The sequence below is a fragment of the Nelusetta ayraudi genome, unplaced genomic scaffold (assembly GCF_046127955.1).
Source record: "Nelusetta ayraudi isolate G7.1 ecotype Tasmania unplaced genomic scaffold, CSIRO-AGI_Nayr_v1 ptg000004l, whole genome shotgun sequence".
NCBI classification, from domain to species: domain Eukaryota; kingdom Metazoa; phylum Chordata; class Actinopteri; order Tetraodontiformes; family Monacanthidae; genus Nelusetta; species Nelusetta ayraudi.
The window spans coordinates 17,463,951-17,489,121 of record NW_027466054.1 but is presented as its reverse complement, the minus strand read 5'-3'; the positions used below and the strand labels follow the sequence as shown (position 1 = coordinate 17,489,121).

At 46.3% G+C, this 25,171-nt stretch overlaps 4 protein-coding genes across 10 annotated transcripts in view; 1 reads left to right on the top strand and 3 right to left on the bottom strand.

Annotated features, from left to right (window-relative positions):
- r3hcc1l (R3H domain and coiled-coil containing 1-like) overlaps nt 1-3,043 on the bottom strand; it is a 145,585-nt gene extending 142,542 nt beyond the window's left edge. Inside the window, exons 1-6 of one of the 2 annotated variants that reach the window (XM_076040209.1) lie at nt 2,903-3,043; nt 2,042-2,522; nt 1,331-1,527; nt 1,136-1,206; nt 946-1,041; nt 703-843 (exon numbers count right to left, since the gene is read on the bottom strand). In XM_076040209.1, coding sequence (XP_075896324.1) covers nt 703-843; nt 946-1,041; nt 1,136-1,206; nt 1,331-1,527; nt 2,042-2,485 — 949 coding nt within the window. In that variant the 5' untranslated portion in view covers nt 2,486-2,522; nt 2,903-3,043. The remainder of the gene's footprint in view (nt 1-702; nt 844-945; nt 1,042-1,135; nt 1,207-1,330; nt 1,528-2,041; nt 2,523-2,902) is intronic. The other variant, XM_076040202.1, reaches the window with a different exon arrangement.
- A 209-nt stretch (nt 3,044-3,252) lies between these two features.
- On the top strand, nt 3,253-10,025 carry crtac1a (cartilage acidic protein 1a). 2 transcript variants are annotated; one of them, XM_076039866.1, is made up of 14 exons: nt 3,253-3,411; nt 3,713-3,931; nt 4,021-4,217; nt 4,958-5,094; nt 5,205-5,361; nt 5,446-5,580; nt 6,192-6,328; nt 6,413-6,549; nt 6,683-6,765; nt 7,419-7,519; nt 8,188-8,356; nt 8,469-8,614; nt 8,778-8,817; nt 9,301-10,025. In XM_076039866.1, the coding sequence occupies exons 2-14, from the start codon at nt 3,732-3,734 to the stop codon at nt 9,432-9,434; spliced, it is 1,773 nt and encodes a 590-aa protein (XP_075895981.1). In that variant the 5' UTR covers nt 3,253-3,411; nt 3,713-3,731; the 3' UTR covers nt 9,435-10,025. The 2 variants fall into 2 exon arrangements, with proteins under 2 accessions (XP_075895981.1, XP_075895988.1); XM_076039873.1 differs by lacking the exon at nt 9,301-10,025 and adding an exon at nt 8,906-9,007.
- Nucleotides 10,026-10,280: 255 nt separating this feature from the next.
- Nucleotides 10,281-14,580, bottom strand: golga7ba (golgin A7 family, member Ba). Of its 2 annotated transcripts, XM_076039933.1 has the most exons (6): nt 14,410-14,580; nt 13,028-13,153; nt 12,478-12,630; nt 12,288-12,389; nt 11,927-12,045; nt 10,281-11,607 (listed from the first exon to the last, which is right to left on the bottom strand). In XM_076039933.1, exons 1-5 carry the CDS (start codon nt 14,419-14,421, stop codon nt 11,962-11,964), a joined length of 477 nt encoding a protein of 158 aa, XP_075896048.1. In that variant the 5' UTR covers nt 14,422-14,580; the 3' UTR covers nt 10,281-11,607; nt 11,927-11,961. The 2 variants fall into 2 exon arrangements, with proteins under 2 accessions (XP_075896048.1, XP_075896039.1); XM_076039924.1 differs by having other exon boundaries at nt 10,281-12,045; nt 14,410-14,578.
- A 677-nt stretch (nt 14,581-15,257) lies between these two features.
- On the bottom strand, nt 15,258-24,469 carry zfyve27 (zinc finger, FYVE domain containing 27). Of its 4 annotated transcripts, XM_076039888.1 has the most exons (14): nt 24,141-24,469; nt 23,097-23,331; nt 22,936-23,006; nt 22,482-22,668; nt 21,648-21,743; nt 21,374-21,486; nt 21,154-21,275; nt 20,203-20,274; nt 19,374-19,394; nt 18,975-18,995; nt 17,817-17,958; nt 17,599-17,645; nt 17,331-17,412; nt 15,258-16,894 (listed from the first exon to the last, which is right to left on the bottom strand). In XM_076039888.1, the coding sequence occupies exons 2-14, from the start codon at nt 23,321-23,323 to the stop codon at nt 16,824-16,826; spliced, it is 1,272 nt and encodes a 423-aa protein (XP_075896003.1). In that variant the 5' UTR covers nt 23,324-23,331; nt 24,141-24,469; the 3' UTR covers nt 15,258-16,823. The 4 variants fall into 4 exon arrangements, with proteins under 4 accessions (XP_075896003.1, XP_075896012.1, XP_075896020.1 ...); XM_076039897.1 differs by lacking the exon at nt 18,975-18,995; XM_076039905.1 differs by lacking the exon at nt 19,374-19,394.
- Nucleotides 24,470-25,171: the final 702 nt, after the last annotated feature.

Genomic DNA, 25,171 nt, shown 5'->3' with positions numbered 1-25,171 from the left:
GCCAAAGATAACTTGTGTTAATCTAAAAAAATAAAAATAATTTTGGTATTGAAATATATAATTACTTATTGGTATTAGTTAGCTATCAGTTAGTTATTATTAGTAGTAGATGAGTAGTTTTTCTTTTCCTGATGCGTGTATTCATTTATTTTGGCTGATAGATCAGCACGTCAAAGTATCTACAACTTCTCTCAAAAAGGAACAATAACAACTTCTATTATGAGCTCTTGCTCTTGCTCTTACATGAATGATGTTTGATCAGCGTCAGAGTGGATAAAAAAGCAGTCGGTCAGTCAGTCAGCCAGTCATGATGTCATACAGGGCAGGCTTTCCAGAACGTAAAAAAAATCTAGTGAAATCAATGTGGGCAGCGGCATGAAAATACTTTGATTATGTTATTTTATCTGATTGAATACTGATTTACTTGGCTGGCTACCTAAGAACGGCACTCTTTATTTGTCTTACTCTTACGGAAACAATAAAGACATTCTGCTCCACATCAGTCCTGGTGTTGAGATGCGATTCATTGCCCAGTCTCATATTTGCTGTGCAGTCATAATTCTTTTACCCCGACAATGATTGCTGAGTAAATAAGTCAAGTGTATTTTACAGCAAAACTTTGTACTTGTTCCAACAAGTTTTCAAGCCTTTTTTCAGACTATCAGATGTTTGTTTTTTTATCTTTCTCTTAAACGAATGTACCTTTGGCTTCCTGAAGTTGTTTCTTCTCCGCCTCGCGCTGCTCCTTCGTCACATTGCCCTTGACCCCGAGGGCACCGGTCACCAGCCTGCGAGCCAGCGCTGCACTGGTCTGAGGCCGCTCTTTGGCCGGCAGGAGGTAGTCTGGGCAACAGGGAGGAGAACAGACGGAGACAGAGGGACTGTGAGACAAAGCAGTCCAGGTGATGAAGCCGGACCTTCGGATCGTGGTGATGGTCATCGCACCTGAGCAGCTTCGGGCCTTGGCCTTGGTGGCGGAGGAGGATTTGCAGAGCGGACGCAGCTTCATGAGCGGGTGCTTGGATCTCAGAGCTTCTCTGGCTGGGAGTCGTGAGAACGGGAGACAAGCGATGTGACAGTCTGCGTTTACCCTCTGCTTCCACCTTCCTGTTATGAGCTGCGGCGCATCACTCACCTGCAATGGGACTTGAGAAGAGACCCAGAGCGTGTGTGTCGTCCACCCAATGGATGTCAAATCCTCTTTTTCTTTAGAAAAAAAAAAAAGGGGGGGGGGGGGGAATAAACACAGATTGACACCACAGAAATTCAGTACAGAATTGTGCTCATGAAATTCTTGTCTGCGGGTCTGTGGGAGCCGAGCGCCACGCACTGGTAGCCCTCAAACGTCTTGAGAAGGTCCTCCGTCTTGAAGTCGGTGGGGAAGTCGTATATCTCCACGATGTGCGAGAGCTCGTCCTCAGTGAGGTCGACGTCTTCGTCTTCGTCGTCGTCGCCTTGGCCCATGTTGTAGTAGTCGAACCTCGGCTGCTGAATCGACTCTTTCTTTTTGCCGTCCTTCAAAGACAGCTGGGAGGAGACGGAGCGTGGAAGAGAGATGGAAGTAGACGATGAGTCAACCGATAAATTGGAACATAGAGATCATGAATTAAAGAAGAGGCAAAAACTAATGCCTCTCACTCTGTGTAACGGGAGACCAAATGTACAGACAGCAAGGTTAAAACCAGCATTATTTACTTTATTTATTTATTTTATTTAAATTTATGTTATTGCTGCTTTTTATACTCTTTAATTATCCTCTTTAGGTTAGGTAGTTTAAAGTCACTAACAAAAGGTACAAGCCTTAAAATTAAGTTGAATGAATGAAAAAAGAGGGAAAAAAGTCAAATAATTCTCTGAAGGAGTTTTCCAAGAGTGGCATAAAAAAAACCTGCCCGTGTGTGGATGAAAATCCAAGTCACATAGAATATAAAATAAAATGAAAAAATAAAACGGTGGACAAGGAATGAAGCTGCAAGCTGACAACACACGTCTCACTCTGCTTTCACGGCGCGTCCGAGCCGGACCTGTGCCGAGCTCTCACCTCCTCCAGCAGGTGTGGATCCAGACAGTCTCCATCGTCATCAAACAGGGTGTCCCAGCTCTCCTCTGCGCCCTGTTCCTCGGGAGGGGACGTGGCTTCCAGCTGTGTAGTGGCCTCATCGGCCGGACAGCTGGGGTCAGAGTTCAGCTGAGCCTCGGCCTCTTGCGGCCCCTCTTCCTTCACGTCTCCGTCCCGTCGCTCCCCTGCGCCGTCAGCCGCTGCTGCCTTGTCCTTCCTGTTCTTGACGTTTTTGCGGGACTTGTCCGTGTACCGAGGCCTGGGTCTCGGTTTGACTCCCTCCGTGGACTGAGCCTTGTCTTTTGAGCCCTGCTGTTGTTTCTTGGGGACGTACAGAGCCTGATTCGGCTTCTTCGACTTGGGCTGAGATGTGGCTGCTGGCTGGCTGGCGGGAGAATGGTCCTCTTTTGACGGCTCCGCATCCATTTTTTTTTCTTTTTTTCTTTTTTTTCTAATAAAACATCTGGAGAGAGGACAAAGGACGTCCAGCTGGACCGTTAAAGCACGCAAACTGTCGTAGATAACGCGGTGCTTACAAGATCTTGAGCAGCAGATCTAGTGCACTTTCACAGATTGTATTATGATCAGACAACAGAACAATCACAACAATAACGTGTCTAATATTACAACCTACTGATGAAGCGATGTGTTTCACTGGTCTGTACCGACATTCAACAGCCAAGTTAAGCTAAGTGCAGCTGTTTGATTACCCGTTTTGGATGAATTAGGAAAAACTATGAAGATCGTATCCGCATACGTAAAGTATTATCATTTAAAGTATTATCTTTCATTTAAAAAGAAAACATATCGTTGCATTTTACGTGGAAATTTGTCTCAGTTTACCTGCGTCTGACTGACTCGTTCGGCACACCAGACTTTCGTCGCACAAGTGACGCACGACTTACAGCCACCGCACAGCATTCTGGGAGATGTTGTTTAGAGCCAACCACCGCGGACGGCAAACACACCTCTCGGCTTCGTTTTAATGCACGGAACCCTCACGTTACTATCATATCGTAGGTGCTTCATCCCCTCAACCCTTATTTTATTGTAATATTAAAAAAAAAAAAAAAAATGCCCGTTGAAGTTGACCAAAAAAAAAAAAAAAAAAAAATGTTAAATTGCGATTACACGGCAAATAATACAGCGACTTCCGACTCCGGTTGGGACGTCATTTACAAACTGAGCCGTGATTGGTCACAGCGCTGACTTTACTGCACAGCCTTTCGCTGATTGGCCAAATATTTAGACGTTACACAAGCTGTTTCGTAAATTGAACACTTAGGTAAAACAAGTCCCATCCGTCTCACACACCCTAAGACCTACATCCACGGTTTAAGCTCGATTGCCAGGTAAGATTATTTATCAAGTGACACAATTTATGCATGTCTGAGTATGATGACAGGTAATATAAGGGTCATAACTTGTTTATTTGTGTGCATGCCGTGTAACTTGATATTTTAACACCACAAACAAAACTGTATATATAAAAATGATATTAATGTTTTTCTTTAGAGGAAAAACATGTATACTGAAATCCATATATTTTATTCTTTTGCTTCAGACTATTATTGTTGAATTGTTCAGGTGTCTAAATATGCACCACCGTGGTTCTGCCCAACTGCTCAGCCGATGATCTGCTCCTATTTACAGTACATTGCCGGCTGCCCAGATGTGGAGTCTCGGTGTTCCACTGCTCGTCCTGCTCGGACTCTGCCATCGGTCCGTCTCCCAGAGCTTTGAACCCATGCTCCAGGTGGTGACCCAGTCGATTCTCCCTCCTGACACGCTGCACAATCCCACTCAGCTGAACTACGGCATGGCTGTGACCGACGTGGACGGTGATGGCGACCTAGAGGTGGTGGTCGCCGGGTGGGTGCGCGACGCCGCAACAGCTGAAAGTACTGAGCCGTTCACCTTCTGCTTCTGATGCTCATTCAGCTGAGTTGCGTCCCCCACAGGTACCGGGGGCCCAACCTGGTGCTGAAGTACAATCGTACAGAGAACAGACTGATGAACATCGCTGTGGACGACAGCGACTCCCCCTTCTACGCCCTGAGAGACACAGCGGGGAACGCCATCGGGGTCACCGCCTGTGACGTGGACGGAGACGGACGCGAGGAGATCTACTTCCTCAACACAAACAACGCGTACTCTGGTAAATGGTTCACAGTCCTGATGTTGCTGAAAAACCCTTTAAATTCCGGCACACCCGATGGAACGTTCCTCAGTCCGTCCCTCTCAATTTAAAAAAAAAAAAAAAAAAGGCCCAAGGTATAAAATTTGGCTTGATTTATGATTTTCGTATTGGTAAAAGCTTAACAGTCCACCCATAAATACATTAATAATAGTTTATACTGTATGTATGTAATGTTTTTCCTACCCTTAGAACAGTTCAAGAGACAAGGTTCAAGGTAGCATTATTGTCAATCCTACAATATATATAACATATAAAGAGCATTTTGTGACTCTCCGGCCCACAGTGTAAGGATAGAATGCAGAGAACAAGAGAGAAAAAAAAAGTACCAAAAGTATAAAACTACGTCAGTGAGTGCAAACGGGAGGGCAACACATCAGAAAATGCTAGATGCAAAAATTCTATACGAGAGGGAAAATAAAGAACACAAAGCATAACACAAAGTAGCACATGGAGTCATGAGATATTTTTTTGATAAGTGTGTGTGTAATAATGTGACACATAAGGTACATTAGTTCTATTATATATATATAAGAATATACATAGAGCAATAAGGGTCTTGCTGCCATCTTGCGCCGCCATTTCTAAAGGAAGCCCCCCCTGACAGTGGCCCTAAATACAAAATGCGGTGTCAGGCAGGCTTCCTTCAAACATTTTCACACAGGAACTTTAAATGATGACCAACTTAATCTGTATTTCAGGAAAGGCTACTTACTCCGACAAGCTCTTCAAGTTCCGCAACGGGCGCTTCGAAGACCTGCTGAGCGACGAGGTCAATGTGCAGAGAGGCGTCGCCAACCGCATGGCGGGCCGCTCCGTTGCCTGCGTGGACAGAAAGGTCGGTGAGGTCCATCTTTCGTCCACTTTTTAAAATCCTCACGTTGTTTTTTTGTTTTTGTTTTTTTATCCTTACCTCCGTCTCACCCAGCATCTGCTCTCACCGTGCAGGGAACCGGCCGATACTCCATCTACGTGGCCAACTACGCCAGTGGTAACGTCGGCCCTCACGCCCTCCTGGAGATGAACGAGGCCGCCAGCGACGTCCCCCGGGGCGTCGTCGCCCTGTCGGACGTGGCCGCCCAGGCCGGGGTCAACAAGTTGACGGGTGAGGATCTGGTTCGCGCAGACTTTGGGGAGCACAGTTTGTTTTTTGTAGGTACATGCAGCATTGTGTTTCCTCCATGTGCAGGGGGGCGGGGCGTTGTCGTGGGACCAATCCTGAGCCAGGCCAGGTCCGACGTGTTCTGCGATAACGAGAACGGAGCCAACTTCCTGTTTCAGAATAACGGAGCCGGGACTTTTGTCGACAGGGCCTCTCAGGCTGGTGAGTATGAAACAGGAAGTGGAGGCACGTTATGTTGTCTCAAGTTGTCTTACCAACATCTCGTCTGAAACCAGTAACGGCTTCGACTTAACATGAACACTTGTGACCCCAGCTGCAGTGTCTGAATAATCTTTGGCCTTAATGCCCCATGAGTTTTTAATCAGTGGTAGCATTTTTTTTTTCATTAAAGAGTAATCTGCAAATGAAGTTATACTAACACAAAACACTCTTGTTGCTAAAGATTAGAGGCTAAGCACAAACTTGAATAGTGTTTCTGATCAAAGTTAAAGGTTTCTCAATTTCTTTTAATATTTTTTTTTTCAATCCCAGACAATTGAAGCAGCTACACATGCCAAAAAAGCATATTTAGCCCTGTGTTTGAAGTCTCTTGCAAAGATGCTGGGTTTTAGATTCTTGCTACAACTGAGCCTCCACATGTTTGTAGTGTTTAAAAACAAAGCAAGATAGATAGATAGATAGATAGATAGATAGATAGATAGATATGTAGAGACATGTAGATAGATAGATAATTAACTTTTTTTCTAAAGCCGGTGGAAACACGACAGCTGTTATTTCAACAGCTGAATCTTTCTTTCATAAATGTTGTTAAGGTGTGCAGGACCGCGAGCAGCACGGGCGAGGAGTCGCGCTCGCCGACTTCGACGGCGACAGGAAGACGGACATCGTCTACGGCAACTGGATGGGACCACACAGGCTTTTCCTTCAGGGCAGCAACTCGAAATTCCGCGTAAGAGCAGATGGTGTTTGTGCATAATATCTTGTGTTCAGTGGGCTTTGATGAATTAAACCGCTGTGTCGTTCTCCTCTGCAGAATATAGCGAGCAGGGCTTTTGCTGCTCCCTCGCCCATCCGCACCGTCATTGTGGCCGACTTTGACAACGACAAGGAGCTGGAAGTGCTTTTCAACAATATAGCTTACAGAGGCGACGCACCCAACAGGCTTTTCAGGTGCCACTTAAACTACTGTTTAAAGAAAAACCCTGTTTTTTTGTGATAAATCGTTTTTTAGATCAGAAGGATCATCGCACCGTCAGTTCACAAACTGCTTCTTTTTTTTTTTTTTAATGCTTCTTGGCTGCAGGGTGTCCAGGAGAGTCGGCGCAGACCCTCTGATCCAGGAGCTGAACATTGGCGATGCTGCAGAGCCGTCAGGGCGCGGAACAGGTGGGGAACTGAATCTACGAACTCACTGAAACAATCTGATCAGTCACTGAGCTGTCGAGCTCTCCAAACTGGCTGTCGAGTTGGCTCATGGTATCATTATTTTACTGGCAGAACTTCTGAGCCGCTCTGTTTGCTTACAGAAGAGGTCGCACAGTGCAGGCATGGAGGGTTTGTTTGCTTTCAGACCAGTGCAGCCGGAGCAGGTGGTGCTTTGTTGGTGCAGCATGCCTCAGAGACGACATGCGGCTCAGTTGTAGGGGAGGCGTTAGGTCTTTATTCTCAGTCCTGTGCACTGCTGAAGGAGCATTGCACAACTAATAATCCCCCAGAACCTTTTATGTTCACCAGAAAACAGCATATTTAACCCGGTGCTTATAACCTCCTTCTAAAAACACACATCAGCTTTAACTTCCTGCCTAAACTGATGCTTTATTCTAAACAAAAACTAAGCTTGACAAGTCTGTGAAAAAAGAAAAGAAAAAGTACAATGACACACTTTTTCTGTGCCATTGTGTTGTGGAAAATGTGTGCAAGCGTGTGACTTTCCAGGGATGCAGCTGTCACACTGACACCCTCTACCTTTACCCCCACCACCACCACTGGATCCCACAGTGTTGTGGTGGCATGCAGTGACACTCTGTTTTCCCCAACAGGTGGCACCGTGACAGACATAGATGGGGACGGACAGCTGGAACTGCTGCTGGCACATGGAGAGAGCGTACAGCAGCCCATCTCAGTCTTCAGGGTCGCGCAGGTGTGTGTGTGTGCATGTGAGTGTGACAGTGTTGTCACAGCTGATTGAGGGAGAGTTAGTTTAAGGCTGTTCACTTCCCTAAAATGAGCCACACAGCCATTAAACTAGCGGCGAACACACAGTAGCGTTTGGTCGTAGCAACAGACTTGCATGAACTCAACCTTCCAGTCATGGTAAATGGTTGGGCTCTCCAGAGGAGGTAGAATTAGGTCAAAAAAGAGGCCAACTTGAGTGTCAAAAACCTACATTCTATCGTTTGGCCAGCAGGGACCGCCAAAAATGGTTGCAAACTGGCTGTCGATATGGAAAGGAGCACAAAATTCAAACCTTCAAAAAAAAAAATTCAGTCTAAAATGCTAGTTAATAAAAAGCCCAAATTGTCCATGTTCATTTTGTGTGATTGAGTCAGAATCTTGAGTAAAAATGGCCATAAAGTTGTAATTTTATTTCGTAAGTTTAGTGTCGTCGGCCTACCACCTTATGGCCGGGTGCTGCGACACATGCTGCACTCACGCTCCAATCACAGCTCACCTGACTGATTGGCCAACCAGAGTTGCTTTTCAAAATGAAGCCAAGTCGGCACCAGACGACGGAAAAGAGCTCTGAGCACACTTGCCATGTTTGCAGCAAATGTTTGAGGTGAAAAGTAAAGTGTGAATTCCCACCAGGGCTCGTCCAACAACTGGCTGCGGGTCGTCCCTCGCACCCAGTTTGGCTCTTTCGCCCGGGGGGCCACAGTCACGGCCTTCACCAGGCAGAGTGGAGTTCACACCCGCATCATCGACGGAGGCTCCGGGTACCTGTGTGAGATGGAGCCGGTCGCACACTTCGGCCTGGGTAACTGCCGGCGTCAGAAGTGAAAGACGCTGCTTCTGCGCTCAGAGTGACGCTGAGTTGATTCTGGGTTTTTTTTTTGGTTGGTTTGTTTTTGAATCCCTGCGGTTCTCAGGAAGCGACGAGGTGACGGTGCTGGAGGTGTCCTGGCCCGACAGCAGCGTCCTCACCCGGACCCTTCGTCCTGGCGAGATGAACACGGTGGTGGAGGTGCTCCATCCCTCGGGGGCGGAGCTGACACCGCTGGCCAATGACACCCAGGTACTCGGCCAACAGACTGTCGAAGCAAAGCAGCTTTCACAGAACTTTGTGTTCATGGACAACACGGAGATAAAACTTGTCTGCGTACAAGTCGGAAGTGGGAAGTTGTTCTCTGTCTTGTTGATTTTTTTTGGTTAATCCCAGTTCACTTTATGTCTTTCAGTGTGGCAAAGGTTTTGTTGTCAAGGACGGTCGCTGTGCAGGTACGGTTTTTCATTTTTGCTCTTTCGCTCACAAATAAAAAAAAACATCTTGTTCTTTTCCTTATTTTTTATGTTTGCATTTCCACAGGTGTGTGAGGAAAACCCAATTTGCTCTAGAGCCACGTAATAGCAACACTAAAATTGCACCAATTTTCAATATTTGTAATTTTTTTTTATTTTATTAAAAAATAAACTTTTTTTGTTATTACACATGGCCTTTGTCTTCTTACTCTCTTCTTGTTTTGTCTTTGTCTTTTTTGTTTTGACTGTATTGTCATTAGTATTTGTCGGCTTTTCCTTTTTTGCCAATGTGATGTTTGTGTTTATGCACAACATCCACCTACTTTCATTAAACTGCACTAAATAAGATCCTTTTTCGCACCACCGGCAGTGCACTGAGACTGACCCACCTCCAGGGGACCTTGTCCTTGTCTGAAGTCTCTTTCTCCGTCTGCCTCCACCTTCTTGTTTCCTTTGCTCCAGCTCCGGCTCCTCTTTACCCCGGCCTCCGCTCCACCTCCGTCTCCACGGCGGACGCCTGCTGCTGCCGTTTCCGGACTCTTTTCCTGCTCCACCTCATGCTGCTCTCTACACTGGCAGCTCTCGGGGGACGGTAGCCTCCATCGGAACACTGATGCGGTCGGACAGCCGACGCGCACACGCCTGCTAAAAGACTTGGAGTCCCGTGTGTGACGTGCAGTCGCGGTGAGCGTGTTTGATCCCAAACGCTCAGGCCGTCATTCTTCTCAGGCCTCAGACGGATGGAGGGAGAGGGGGAGGGGTGGAAGGAGAGAAGGAGGGAGGGAGGTGCATGTTTTCTGATTCGCCGCTTGATCTCACGTCGATCATCTGCGATATCAGGCTAAAAATAACCAAATCCCAAGCAATTCCAGATCCTGGGGAATCTGTGGAATCATATTAGCGAATGAAAGCTACTGCCTGACTCTATTTAAAGATGGACGGAGCGTCCTGAAACCTGCATTCTGTCGTTTGGCCCTCAGGGACCGCCACAGTGGTTGCAAAAAGATTAAAAGTGGCTGGCTGTCAATATGGAAATGAGCTTTAATTTTGCACATTTACAAACTGGTTACATTTTTTGGGTTGTACGAAATCTAAATCAGAATAAAATTCTTTCAAGGCATGAGCCTGTCAGAACAATACTGGCCTTTGTTTACTGGAAAATAATAAAGTAGCACTTAAGTAGTCAACTTCCTTGTTTTGAAAATTACTTTGCCAGTGGCGTTTTGGCTCCAAATTTTTTTATGTGTATAATTGGGAGTTTAACTTAACGTTTTTTATCTATTACTTCCACCAACAGGCCTGATTGTGCAAGATATTAATATCATTATGCCCATGATCAGAACACATACAGGAGGAAAATAGATAGTAGATATTTTAATTCCTTAGAGCTGTTATGGAAGTTGCAATGAAGTGCAAATAATTATATCAAACGCTGTTGCAAAAACTATTACATGAGCAAAGTTTTATCACAACATTTTTTTTTACCAATTGATGCAAATAGAAGCAGCAACTGCTCAGGTGACAACTTAGCCGAGTGTTGAATAAAAAAGAACCCGGTGTGGCGGTGATTTTATTTTTTTTTTATTTGACATCGGTCACATTTACATCCATTGCAAGTGTGTATCAAACAAAAAGCAGTATGAAAGGTTGGTTTTGCACAAAATGTCCCCCAAACATGAAATATTCATATTTGTGATTTTGGCAGTCGTTGTTCTTTGGAAGTTTGTTCAGAGATCCTTGGGAAGAGGGTGAGTGGATCTAAAACACTACATCTAAGATTTAGGAAGACTATTTTCTCTTTTTTTTTCTTTTTTTAAACACACCCTCTGTCTTCAGTAAAATTCCCAGAAGGTCTTTGCATAATTATGATTGAGTGAAAGCTGGTTTCACGCACTGAAACCATGAGGTTAGCATTTATACTTGTGCACATGTAACTAACATCTAACCCAAAAAATACATAAATATAAAAGCTTTCAATGAGGGAAAAGGAGGAAGCTCTGCTACAGTAAATACAGGGTCAGGCTAAGACATTCTCTGCTACTAAATCTCCAGACTTCCATCAAAGCTCAAGGACGCAGTGACTGTGTGAACAGCATATCTGGGCTCTGAGGAGGCGGAACTCAACATGTAAAAGCCAGTGATTGGTGTACATAGATACGGATTGTAAACCAACAACCCCAAAAAAAATCCAGTGTCCTGGTTGGTCCATTCTCATGGACTTGTGGGTGTGGCTAATCTGGATTGTGTTGGTCCACCTGGTTGTGGCTGAGATGGGACAACTCCTGTCTCCACGCTTCCTTCCTCCGTCTTATTAAAAGTTCCATATTACGTCTGTTTTCAGTGAAAAGTGAAGATGAAGTATTACAAAATAAACTCTGTGTGTCCATGAAACAACACATTTAGCCCTCTGTTTACAGCGTCCAGTAAAAACTGGAGAGTTAGAGTTAGAACTTAGAACTTACTGCTAAAACTGACTCTTTGTTGGACCATCCACATCTTTTGAATGGGACTGAAAACAAAGGTGGCCACAAGATGGAACCAACATATGGTTGGCTGGTTGTCCTGCTGCCACTGTAGAATCGTCTGTGCCCTTTGTGACGTCACAAAGGGTCATTCATAGAACTCACAGCATTTCAGCACACACTTTTAGAGAAGTGAGAGAAGCACACAAAAGAAGCAACGGATGGACTCTTCTCTTCTGCTCTTCTTCTTCACTGACCAGCATAACATGGGACCTTTAACTAGTTCACACAGGGCTTCTGTAGGAGCCTACAGGGAGGAAGACAATGGCACGATCGCTAAAGGTTTCACCCACAGCTGTGCCCCGCAGTGACCTGATTTTACAGGTTTGTGCACATTACGCTTTGAAACAAACCCCCGCAGCGAGTGTGTGTGCGTGTGTTATACGCATCAGTAAACGCAAAAAGAAGAAGAGGAAGAAGAAAGCGAAGCTCGGGACAACTTTTAGCAAGTGTTAACACATCGAGGAGCCTCCGTCAAAGAGTTTGAATTGAATCCCCCGTGGATGCAGCGTGTAGGGACTGAATGTCGGAAGAGAGGAGCAGCATGGAGACCCCCCTGAGCTCACCTCCGGGGGCGCTGTTGCGGAAGAGAAGACGGAAGTCACCGAGCGGTGCTGCCAGACACGGAGCTGCTGCCTGAGCTGGAGCCGCTGGAGCCTCGGTCCTCGTAGATGGAAATCTCTATCTGGTGGCAGCTGCGCTAAGGAAACGTGTGGGCCAAGTTCATTGCAATTAGTTTATTCAACTTACAGTCATGAGTCACTAGTGCAGAAAATGTCAAGACAATTTTATGCAAAGTTCAGTTTAAAAGGCATGTCAAAGCTAAACATGTGAGTGCAGAGTTTCTGTTCCAGTTTTGCTGTTTGCTGTCCTCATGGACGGTACAACAACTGAATTGATGTGGCTGCTGAGTCAGAGAAAGGATACGACACGCATTCCCCTTTCTATGGGATCCGTGATGAGCAGACCTCTGGGAGCGTAGATCTTCTCATTCTGCTCCTGGATGTACTTTGCAATCTTCTTGAGAACCTGAGAGGAGGAGCAGCGAGGCCGGTGAGGGGGAATTGCGCCCATTTGTTGCATGAACAAATCATCAGAACAAAAGCCGAAGTCGGACCTTCTCATATCGCGTCTCCATGCAGAGGAAGATGAGGTACGCGGTGGCGCAGGCCAGACATCCCTCCAGGTAGGACTGGCCTCCGATTTTCTCTGCCTCTGTGTAGTAGTTGTTGAGCGTCTTCACCGTGTCCTCGAACAGCGTCCGCTCAATCTGGGGACGCACGCACAGACAGGCGCGTTTTCTCAGACACCAATCAGATGCAACGTTCAATGATCCAGGATATGGGAACGTTTCACATTTGGAGTTATTTGTTCTATTGTATTCCTACTGTTGTTCTGTTCAAACTGGACCAATCAGACAAAAGAATTATGAAGTCTCATCGTTCATTCACAACTGCCTGTCAACAACTCTGCATTCCACAAGACTAATGGGTTTAAATTTGAAGAAAATAAGGTGTATAACAATATAATCATTTGCTCATTCAAAGTCAATTTTTAAATCTTGCTATTCGCAAATATATCTCTTTACTAGTTTAATCTCGAATAGACCTCCTGCCCATTATCATCACAGAGCCTCAGCGCTGCCCTGTGATTGGCTGCTCACCCACCCTGCTCTCCAGCTCGGAGGGGAACTTGGTCTGGAACTTGCAGGTGGTGCCCTCGGTGTAGTCCCTCTGAATGAAGACCTTGTTGGCCAGAGACGCACTGTGCCTCAGCTCCTGCAGGTTGTGGAACTGCGAGACGAGCACAACACACACACACACACACACACACACAGACTAATTACTAATACTAATTTCAGGTGTAGTCACACATGTACAATGATAAAAACCCTCCCCGGAGGCAGCGCGGTGTGCGGCCGTTCGCTCCCGCTGTGCACAGACGCGGGCTGTGATTCCCAGGCAGGCTGACGGAGGAGGTGCAGACGGGATGTGATCGATCATCCTGTGGCTCAGTGTCTGAGCTCGTCTCTGCCTCGTTTGTCTGTTGGAGCCGAGCCCAGTGTTTGACATACTATCTTTCCCACACACACACACACGCACACGCACGCACGCACGCACGCTCAGGACAAGAGAGGGAAAGCTTGTGGGAGGCAAGACAACATTTCATCACACCTCACAACAACAACACATTGATCTGAGGTGGGCTGACAAAAGAGAGAGCATCCAAACTCCAGAGGTCTCGGGTGTTTGTGTTGGAAATGTTGACGCTTCAAGGGGTGCGTGCGTGTGCGCGGCTGTGGTAAAGTGTTGTTCTCGATATTTATGAAAACAGAGGCTGATGGAGCAGCCAGAGAGACAGGGAGAGAGTAAGAGGGAGAGAGTAAGGGAGAGAGTAAGAGAGAGAGAGAGAGATCAGGGCGCAGCGGCTTCTGTCCATGGTGCTGAACGCAATCCCTCCTACGCGCGTGCGTGTGTGCGCGCGCGATCGTGGTCACCGGATTAAAAGGGCGTCTCTCAACAAACAACAGATCTGCTGCTGCTGCTATCCCCCACCGGCCCCTCCCCTCCTATACCCCCCCCCCCCCCACACACACACACACACACACACCACACACACACACACACACACACACACACACACACACACACACACACACGCACGCACGCACGCACGCACACACACACACCAGCCTCGAGGATCGCCCGTCCCATTTCTGCTCCCCTGACGGACAGCCCACTTTGAGAAAATTAATTTTTAGACAAAAAAAATAAATAAAAATTCCACTTCGATATTAATAAATAATATTAAATCCTGTGAAACGCCCCACAGGCAGCAGGAGGGAGCTGTCGGACGGTACTGGCATGTTAAGTCCTCTGTGGCCGCCTCGGTGCCCCCGCCTCCCTCTGACCAACCCTCCGCCGCCCCGCGCCCTCTTTTATCCCGCTAGCTGCTCCTGCCGCCGCCACCGGAGGCTGAGAACCGGCCGTCAGCACCGCGGGGCAGTACGAGAGTACGCCGGGAGCGGCGGACGGCGTGCCAGCCTTACCTCTGTCGCCATGTTGCCATCCGTAGCCGCGAGGCGCGAGTCCCTGCATGCGCCGAAATCGCGTTAGTGGGACACGGGGACGGATTGGAGGAGGAGGGAGGGGTAGAGGGTAATGGGCGGGGCTTGCTAACACGGCTGTGACGTCGGAGTTTAACATTCGGGTGGCGTCATGAAGCCGGGAAGCGACGTTGGCCAGGGCTTGGGTCAAAGGTGAAAACATGAATTAAACGGCACAATGTTGGATCTTTTGTCGACAACTTCGAAATATATATATATAGAGAGAGAGATTTTGTGCAGGGGTGGGCTAACTTTTTTGACTTGTTTTGGCTACAATGGGTTGTAAAATTTGACAGAGGGGCTGGTTTCTCATCGGAGAATATATAACGGGACATATAGAAAACATGTGCTTTAATGTCAATTAAATAATGAACAAAAGCTGTACAACAATATATGCGTCTTAGAGGCTAGAAGTATTTAGCTCTTTATTGAAATGACTCTTAAAAGACTGAAAAAATGAATGAAATAGCGCCATTTCATGACTCACTTACTATTAATATAATTTCTTCAAGTTCAGCGGGCTGGATTAAAAAGCTTAATGGGCCGCATATGGCCCCACGGGCCGTATTTTGCCCATGTCTGATTTAGTGCATCTCTGTTTGACCTGATGCCAACTGGTAAAACACTGGGAAAAAACATTTTCAAAAAATCCTGGTTGGTGTACCTTCAAAGTTAATTCTAAATATTAAAAAAAAAAAAAAAAAATATGATTACACAAAGTATATAGTAAAAATAAAAGTTCAGTGAATGTTGATCTTGAGGGGGAGAAAAGACCATACTTACCACTCACATTTGGAAATGATAAAATCATGAGAGATTTTATTTCAGCAATATCACATATCATTTGTAAATTAAAGGGAAATATGAACAGAGTGACACGTTGTCGGGACAAAATAAATACTTGCACTTTCTGGATGGGATAGGGTGCATGGGGTGGGGGGGAGGGTTTAAATTAAATATATTAGAACAATTTATAGAGACAGTTCCAAAGAGAACAATAAAAGCAAAACAAACGGTTACAATCATCTGTGTCTAAAAATCATCGATAAAATTAGTTCACCACCAAGTTGTCGGGATGTGATGCTTCAGTGTCAAAGACCTGCTTGCAAAACAGTTGCGAGGCTACGACGACAGAAACGGGCCGGGTCAAACTGCTGAAATCCACTTGCTAGCACATTATTTTTAAAAAATCCAGTAACGCAACAGTGTGGCTTGAAAGCACTTTGAGTGACGGGGGCTGAATCAGGCGTGGATTCAATGGCTGCGAATGAAGTGAGCGCGGGATCAAATGTTTTAAAAAAGGAATGAGCCAAGGGAAAACTGACCCCAAAAAAAGCAGTCGTTTTCCACTTGCAGGCCACAGTACTTCAGTTAAGCGGCGGATGACGCCGTCAAACGCTAACGTCAAGTTAGCAACTGCTGGCTAAGACTATGCAAAGGTGGCAGAAGCGGAAGGAGCTCAGAGTGGCTCCTCGCTATCGCGTGGCGTTTCTGACCTGCTGCAAGTCACAGTGAATTAACAAACAGAAATTGGACCCGGGTGGGGGGGAAGAAGGGTTGTTAAAAAAAACATGTATAAATAAAAGGACGGTGAATCAGTTCACGATGCGGCAATCAAGGCTAAAATTGCGGAGCTCCTCTTTTTTGGTGGCAAATCCCTTTTTTTGTTTCTTTTTTTTATTTGTTTGAACAGGACAAACCCAGCCGGATTCTGCCAGGTAGCTTCCCTCACACCTCCGTGATCATCACCCATCTCAAACAGTGCTGACCCTATTCGCACGTACACACATTCACACCCACACGCACACTCCCTACATTACAGTACATTAAAAAAACCACGACGCAGGGGTGAACATCTCAACATTCAAGTAGGGTCGAGTCTGCGGCGTCGATGCCAACCACACTTTGACAGCTCGACCCTGGCCTCGCATGCTCTGCACATCCCTCTGCGCAGCAAAGGGGCGAAAAAAAAGGTCCACTTTTTCAAGCCGCTGTCATCTGATGAGGAAAAAAACCAAACAAACAAACAAAAAAAAAACCCAAAGAAAAACGTCTCAAGAATCCATCATGTCCAGTTCTTCGTAGGAACAGGAAATATTAAAACATGTTACAGTAAAAGTCCCTTTTGACAAAAAACGAGAAGCCAAGAAGAAGAAGAAGAAGAAGATGTGCTGTGACTGGTATGAGGAGACGTGGGGGGCGGGGGATGGGGCTGGGGGGTTCTCAGCGGTCGGCAGACGGGGAGGTGACTTTGACGGACAGCGGTGCGTAACTTGAAAACCAAAGGCAGGCGTCCGGGTTTCAGTTGCTGGGGGAGGGGCCGCAGTGGGAGGCGGGACTGACGCGGCGTCGTCGTCTCACTGTAGCTTGATGAGGGAGGAATTGCAAGCGCCACAAACAAACACGGTCTCTCTCTGGGCCTCTGGAGCTGGAGGAGGAGAAGAAGGAAGGGGGGGGAGGGGGGGGAAGGAGAAGAAAAAGAAAAAAGAAGGTAAAGATGAAGATGAAGATGAAGATGAAGGGAACAGCATGAAATCAGTCCAAAGACATGCGCATCTAAATTGTCTGTGACGGTGAGAGCGGATGTTTGTCTCTCCAGCAGCTCAGAGTGACAGAAACCAGACGGACGGACGGACGCTGGACTGGAACTAATTCACGCCCACGTCACTTATTGGCACCGGCTGCGACGTTCAAAGATCAAATTGTCGGTTTGCGAACGCCGTCTGCATCCATTTGTCATCTTCTGAAAGAAGCGGTTACTGACGCATCGCTGTGACATTTTTTGATGTGGTCGCCCCGGCTATCGCTCATTTGTGCTAAATTAGAAAAATTTGTCCAGACGATTCTCCAGCGTCATTCCTCACCTGTGGCCCCCATGCACGCTCTCAGCACCTTGTACGAGCAGCAGCGGGAGCAGAAGCTGTTGCCACAGTTACTGCAGTTTCTCTGCAAAAAGAGAACACACACACACACACACACACACACACACACACACACACAAACACACACACACGAGCAAAAGAAAAAATAAAATTAAAAGGTGGCGATGACAGCGAGCCTAAATATACCCTCCGTCCACCCCCCCCTCCTCCTCCTCCTGCCCAAATCCCAGTCGCACTGTGTCATTCTCACCCTTTTCTTCAGCACGGAGAACACGGCGCTGCAGCTCGAACAGTTGCCTTCAAGAGAACAGAGAGACGAGACGTCACAAGACACGAAAGAAGAATTAAAGTGCCGAGTTATGAGCCTGACGTTGGGAGTGGTGGCGGGGAGGTGGGGGTGCGGGAGGGGTGGTGGTGGTGGTGGTGGGGCGGGGTGGGGTTGGGCGGGAGGGGTGAGAGTGGGTCGACCTGTGGCGGCGGTCGGGTAGCGTTTGCGCAGCCTCTCCGTCAGCTTGGACACCTTGCTGCGAATGGGCTCGTTGCGGCTCATCAGTCCGTTTTCCGAGATGGTGTCGTACTCCGGAGCGCCGAGGGGCCCGTCGTCGTCCTCCTGGGGGGGCGGAGAGGGGGACGAGACACGTGTGATGACTGCATGGGCAGAGCGAGCGAGGGACGGGCCGCAAGGATGGAGGGAAGAACCCGAGCCGCCGAGCCTTCAGCCAATCAGAGCAGCGGAGGTCAGAGGTGGCAGGCAGGCGGAGCCATGACGCTGGCTGCCGACCAGGGTCAGAGTTCACGTCAGACAGTCGCAGCGCCACCTGCCTGCCACGATAACGACAGCGAGCCCTCATGTAATGAAGACAGCGAAAGTGGCGACGATGACGTCGCATCTACTTCTACGAAAAAACATCTGCAAAACCATGAGCATGAAATAAAAACTGTAAAATGAAATAATTTAAAGGTCGCACAAGATGTAAAGTCTCTTTGCATAATTCTCCCTCTAGAAATAACAATAGTATTAAATAAAAAATTGGCCCCTTTAACAAGATTTGAAAGAAATGGCTTTAAGATTCCTTCTCAAATCCGACTGGGCCACATTATTGACCCATATGACCTACCTCCCGAATGTGGTTTCGATCAGTTTTGCAAAAATCTGATTTCTTGTGATTTGTGACTGTTCAGACTACAAAAGAGCCATCCGGTTTCAATCTGGACGGGCTAAAAATCATATTTTGGCTGGCAGTCTGAACGTGGCCTTAGTGATGTCACACAAAGTACTCATGCCCCCAATAGCCACTGCTGGGTGTTGGTTCAACCTTCTGTTGGTCAGAGTACGGCAGGAAAGAAACTATGGACCTTTAAATTACCAGCAAAAACTACAACGCACTAAAAGTGGATGAATAAGCTCTCAGAAACACCGGAGCCCTAATATTAATGAACCCGTCTAAATGTCATGGCCAAAATGAGGCAGAGCCGCTTCCACCGATGTGATGCGATGATGTCGGTCATGCAGGCAACAACTCCACCCCCCAAAAAAAGAAAAGGAACCAAAGAAAATGGGTGAAGGCTCTGAATGACGGGACTGTTTACATGATGGTGAGGCCGGAGGTGCAGGAGTCCACTTACCACTAAAACCAGAGGGGGTTCCTGGTTAGGAGCAAGAGCGACACATGTGGGACGGGAGTGGGGAATAATTAATGAAAAAAAGGAAGTAATATTGGCGCTGTTGAACATCACAATATTGTTTAGTGATAACTGAGATAAACCTCTTGGTCATAGATTTCCTGTATATTCACATTTCTAATAAAAGTTTAATTGCAAAATGGAGTGCATCACAGTACTAATCACATGAAACGTCACAAGTGTTTTTTTTTATTTTCTTATATTTATATTTTTTCTAAAGTGGGGCCTCGGTGGGGCAAATCAATTCCATCACAGCAGCTTTCTAACCCTGACAACTAGTGTGAAGTCAACGCCAGTGCATTATGCAGTTTCTCCAAACAGAGCAGCAGCAGCAGCACTCACCTGCAGGGACAGTGAATGCTCCTGATTTTGGAAAGCAAAGGGGAAAAAAACAAAACAAAAGAAGATACAGAATACATCACGAATTAATGATTGCATTTTTTACACTAGGATGGTAAACTTGCTCCACGCAGTTTTGTTTCTTAGCCCTGTAACCTTGTCACATCTTTCAAACCTGCCCGAGTTTCCACATGTTTGCAGCACCGTTCAGTAAAATGTCTCTCAAGATTCAGCGTAGATGGATACATTTTTCCTTTTCTTCTTTTCTTTTTCTTTTCTTACAAAAAATAAACTCAATGAACTTATAGATCTTGACTGGTATGTGTGCGTTAAACGTAATCATGGTGATGATGTATTGGCTAAACTAGCTGAGCAATGAGGTACAAAAGGCATATTGTTGTTATTATGGTCCAATGCTGTGGAACAAGCTTCCGCTACACATTAGACAGGCCACCAGTGTGAAACTGAGCTCAAGACCCACTTTTTCACTCTCGCTTTTAACAATTAACTTTAATTCCTTGTATTGATACTATAACCTGCCGATATAACCTGTTGATATTAACTTTTAATCTTTCACTGTAACCCACGTTATGCTATTGATACGGATGCTTTCAGTCTTTTTAGCTTTAACCTGTTTTTATGATGTATCTGATGTATTTTCTTTTTGTTAAGCACTTTGAGCTGCTGTTTGGTTGAAGGTGCAATACAAATAAAGTTTATCATCATCGTCATCAGTATTATTATTATTATTATTATTATTATTATTATTATTATTATTAAGCAAGAATGGTAAAAGCAAAGCTTTTGATGAAGTATAATAAAGCGTCCTTACTTCAATAGCGTCCTTGAACTCATCGTCAGGCTCCGCCTCTTCAGCTTCCTCCACACTGCCAGGTGAGAGGTCCTGCCATCATCACCATCACCAGACAGAAAGACAAAAACCAATGTTGAAACACCAGGCTGGGACACAGCGGACCGTCACAGCTGCTGCTGCTGTTGTTGTTGTTGGTGGTTCTATTACTCAGTCTGCCAGGTGTTGTGATAATTCAGGAAACATTCATCTCATCAAGTAACTGCGGAAGGAAAGCCTCAAGACAACAGCCTGCTCATGAGGTAAATTCTCTGACATTATCACTTAAATAGCTGGAATATATAAAAATGAGAAACTGATCATTAGAATAGTTGGGACTTAATGATCATAACTCCTAAAGCACTGCAGTGCTGCATGACAGAGATTTCTCCTGATCAAGAATTAGAGAACATCCTCAAGAACAGAATAAGCATCGTTAAAGGCCTCGTATTATATAATCCCTGTCTCCAGGTTGTCAGTGAACTCAGCAGGAGAGGGAAAAGCTCATCCTTCACTTTCTCCACTTTTCAGAAAAGGCAAAAGAGCTGAAACTGTCAGTTCTGGAAATCAGACCTTTGTGATGTCACAAAGGGAAATGATGTGCTCCAACACTGGTCTCAACAGGAAGATGGAAGCCAGCGCTGATCGGAAGAGGCAGTGAACTAAAAATAAAAAAATAAATTTGAACAGCAGTATAGATAGAGAGCTTAAATGTCGTGGCCTGGTGAATAAAATTAGAACAGCGGAAAAATAAAAACAGTCCTGATGGATGTTGGGATCAGATGCGTGCGTGGATTTATGTGACGGCCGCTGGATAAACACATTAAGAGCATGAGATAATGTGGCTAAGAGGCTTAAACGGCGCGGCAGCTTTTAATGTAAATCACAACCACTGGAGCTCTCTGCACGTCCCTCCAGCTCCCCTCCTCTCACCTCCAGGCTGGTGGGTGTGGGGGTCCGGTCCACCAGGTGGCTCTGTGCTGGTTCTTCACAGAACTCCCCGGCTACGACCTGGGCCGGAGCCGTGTGGAATAGCTTCCGGAGGTCCAACAAAGCTGGGGGGGGGGGGGGGGGGGGGGGGGCGGAGGAGAACACACCAGCTTTAGTGAACCTCTCACGTCCCCGTCATCTTTCCAATCTGAACAAAACTAACCTCTGGTAAAGTCTCTGTTCCAAAAGAAGATGGCGCTGTTGAGCCCGGCGAGCACACAGCCCACAGGGGCGACGTAGAGAAGACACAGCAGTATTAACGCCCCGCCGTAGAACCTGGACGGAGACAGCGAGGCGGAACAGCACGTCAGCGACTGATTATTCGCGCTTTCCAACAATGTTACTGTGTTGATATGGAAGTGAGAAGAGCCCATGCTTTATCCATTTGAATCTGTTCACCAAGCATGCCATGCGAGCGCACGTGTGCAGCCACAGACCTTGATGACTTGGTGTGATTGTCCCAGTACAGGACCCTGTAAATGGCCTCAGCTGACTGGCAGGCAGAGGAGAGCAAGTCATCCATGCATTTGAACCTGAAGAGACAAGGCAACACGTTAGAGCAGCGGTGCCCAACCTTGTTTACACAACAACCCGGTTTGACGTGAGACAATATATTCATGGACCGGCATGAAAACTGTGGCGTTTTCTAAATATGATGATAAACCTGAATCCACTGTGTACACGTTTGGAACTTTATTAGCAGTGTCCTCTTAACATGGCGACAACAACATAACATGAGTAACATGCGTTTCTTTTCTTCCTCAATACTCCAAGGGCTGCTGGTCTTTAATTTAACAATCTAGCGGTGACGTATCATAGATGGATGTAACGGAGAGAATCTGATCATTTTTCAAAATAAAATTGTTCAGATTCAGATAATAAATAAATCAAACTTAATTTAACAGAAGTTAATTATTCTTCCTGTGCGGCCCAGTACCAAATGACCCACGGACCAGTAGTGGTCCACGGCCCAGGGGTTGGAGACCGCTGCATTAAAGCACAAAAATAAACAACAAGGAACAAAAGGTCCATTTTTTTTTTAATTATATGTAATTTAGTTTTTACTGTGTTTTTTACGTTCTTATCACATAACATTAATTTTCTTTGATAAATTTTGTATTCAAGTAACTTTTGTAGCCACGCCCTTCTCTACTTTCCCAATCCATTTGTGCGTCTATATTTGTTTTTCTTTTTTGCATAAAGGTTTCACTCACTGCATTGCAAAGAAAAAAAAAGAGCATCTTGAGCACACAGACCCTCTGGCAACTTACAAGTATTTGACTTCCTGCATGGCCTCCTGTCTGGTGAGGTGGACTGTGTGCAGGTCTTTGCGGTACACGGCGTGGTGATGCCTCCTCCGGAGCTCAGCTTCGGACGCTCTGCCCTGACACCTGTCCTGCAGGTAACCCAGGGCAGCAGGCACACACAGCGCCACCACAGCCACTGTGAACCAACCCACTGCAGGCCAAGACAGCAGACACAACAGTGCTGTGAACAGGTTGTGCGAGTGAAAAGCGCAAGCAGAAGCAGCATTAAGGCTCGTCCTAAAGGGCCGAACTGCATCTGTGATTTTTGTCTTGTCAAATCTAACAAGGTGGCTTTGTTTCTGTAACATCAGCAGACAGAGACAAGTCCATCAAACATCAGCTGACACTTCTGGGCACTGAAAAACTTGCATTGAAATGACTACCAGCGTCAATACTGTCGATCGGTGCTTCTCCTTACCCTCATTTATAGTGCAGAAGAAAATGTTGAGGAGTACACAGACAAGCAGCGAGCACACAGGCATCTTCCAACTGAGGGGTGGGGGAAAAAACATGGAGTTGATTTATATATACAGTGTGATAAACAAAAACAAAATAGAGGGCACAATCAGATATACACACCCCAGCAGGAAGCGGACCAGCTCCACTGCATCTGTGACAGGCTCTAGAAACAGAACCATCCTCTTGTAGGACACAACCATGTTGTAGAGGTCAAAGTGCTTCGTGCACTGCGGGCTCCCCAGCTCGGAGGCGTCCGGAGAGCCTAGCGTCTCTTTAGAGGCCGCATGCACCAGGTCTGGTCCTTCCCCTGCCCCCTGCGAGGAGGCGTCCTGGGACACTCCGTGCATCGTTGCTCCTGGGAAGACAGTAGGAAAAAAATTGGCCATCCGCACTTAGGATCTCGCTCCGCACGGCACTGATCGCAAGGATCTAGTCTGAAATGTTCCCCAATCAAGCAGCCCCTGACACTTGTCATTTGATAGGTGGCGGGCAGCAGCAGGTACCAGCCATTAGCTGAGGAAAAAGTGAGCTACCGATGAGGTCATCCACCCGATACCCACTAAATCAAGCAAATCGATTCATCAGTAAACATAAGACTGAAGCTTTCTACAACTATTTGCTTTGCTGTTAAAATTATAAGTGGCAAATGTTAAAAATAGATCGTGGCAAATATTATTGCAGGCAAACTGTCATTCAGGGAGGTTGAAGTCATACAACTTTAACGCAAGGAGACTGACATGAGCTGCATGACCGAGAACCTCCACAGAAACACAACCCTCTTCCTCCTCACAGGACAATCATTCAAGTCCTTCTGTGAAGTCAAGCTTTATCTCTGAAAGAAGCACACAACATCAATGATGTTCAGCCGACCTGATCAAAATATATATAGATGTATATATATCTCGAGTGCTCTAACGAGGTACACGATCCCAGCACTTTTGAAATCCTTACCAGAAAATGAATCCATACACGCCATCTCTAATCAACCAAAACCTCACTGAGGAATTACAACCACTCATCGCAACGGTGAGCGGCTTAACGGCCTGTCAGGTGTTACCGAACAGCAAAAGTTAACTCAGGTCGGCTGGGCAACATTAACACACGCCGTCACGTTCAATTTTGCCCCTGTGGTGTTATATGTTAGTAGTAGACGACATCAGTTACCCCGCACTGAGCCTCCAACAATAGGCAACTTATGGTGAATCAGCAGCGGCGGCGGCGCTGAGAAGAGCTCAGGCGTAACTAGCGAGCCCCGCCGACATCATCAGCCCGGAGGAAGAAGGAGCCTCCGTGTCCAACCGGCTCGGTCGACATGACGGCGGGCTGCCCTCCAGCAGCAGCCTTAATCCAGCGCAGTGACGCGTTTCATGAAACTGTCGAACAGTCAGCTCGGGGGAAAGCTTGTTGTTTGGACGGTGGGCGTCTGCTAGCCCCGTGAAGCTTTGTTAGCTCAGATAACGTACGCTTCCTGCTTTCGCCCAGGCTACACAAGTCGATCGCAGAGGAGGAGGCCTAGCCAAGTTTGTTTGCGACAAAAACAATCGAGCACAGAGCAAAAAAAGGCACTGCTGCGTGGGGCGTGGGCGCACAAATTCTAGTGTGTGTGTGTGTGTGTGTGTGTGTGTGTGTGTGTGTGTGTGTGTGTGTGTGTGTGTGTACATTATGATTTAATCCTACCATTGAGGTTGGTAAGGTAACTGTGTACTGGAAGCGCTGGCACTTAAGCAGTAAACGTACTATAGGAGATCTGTACAAGAATGGACAATTTATGCCTAATGAAGAATTAAGGTGTCAATTTAAACTCAAAGGGAAACAATATTTTTGGAGATACTTACAAATCTGGAAATGTCTAAAATGATGGGCTATATGAATATGCCATTGGAGTGCTGCACAGCTTCACAGTTTTATATACTAACAGATTTTACAGTTAGTTGAGGGGTCCATTAATGTTAAGTTGTTGTGGCAGAGGGATCTGGGAACAAATCTTGTCGTGACATGCCATGGACGTACACATACAAAAAACAAAACAAGATTTTTCTTTTCTTTTTCTGTTCCTTGTAAATCAATAAGAATTTAAATAATAAAAAGTTTACAGGCAAAGTTTGTTTGCAGCAGTGACTTTTCTGTCAGTGCCTTTGACACTTTTACAAGTAAAACACAGCTGCAGAGCTGTGGGAGATGTATGTGTGGTGTTA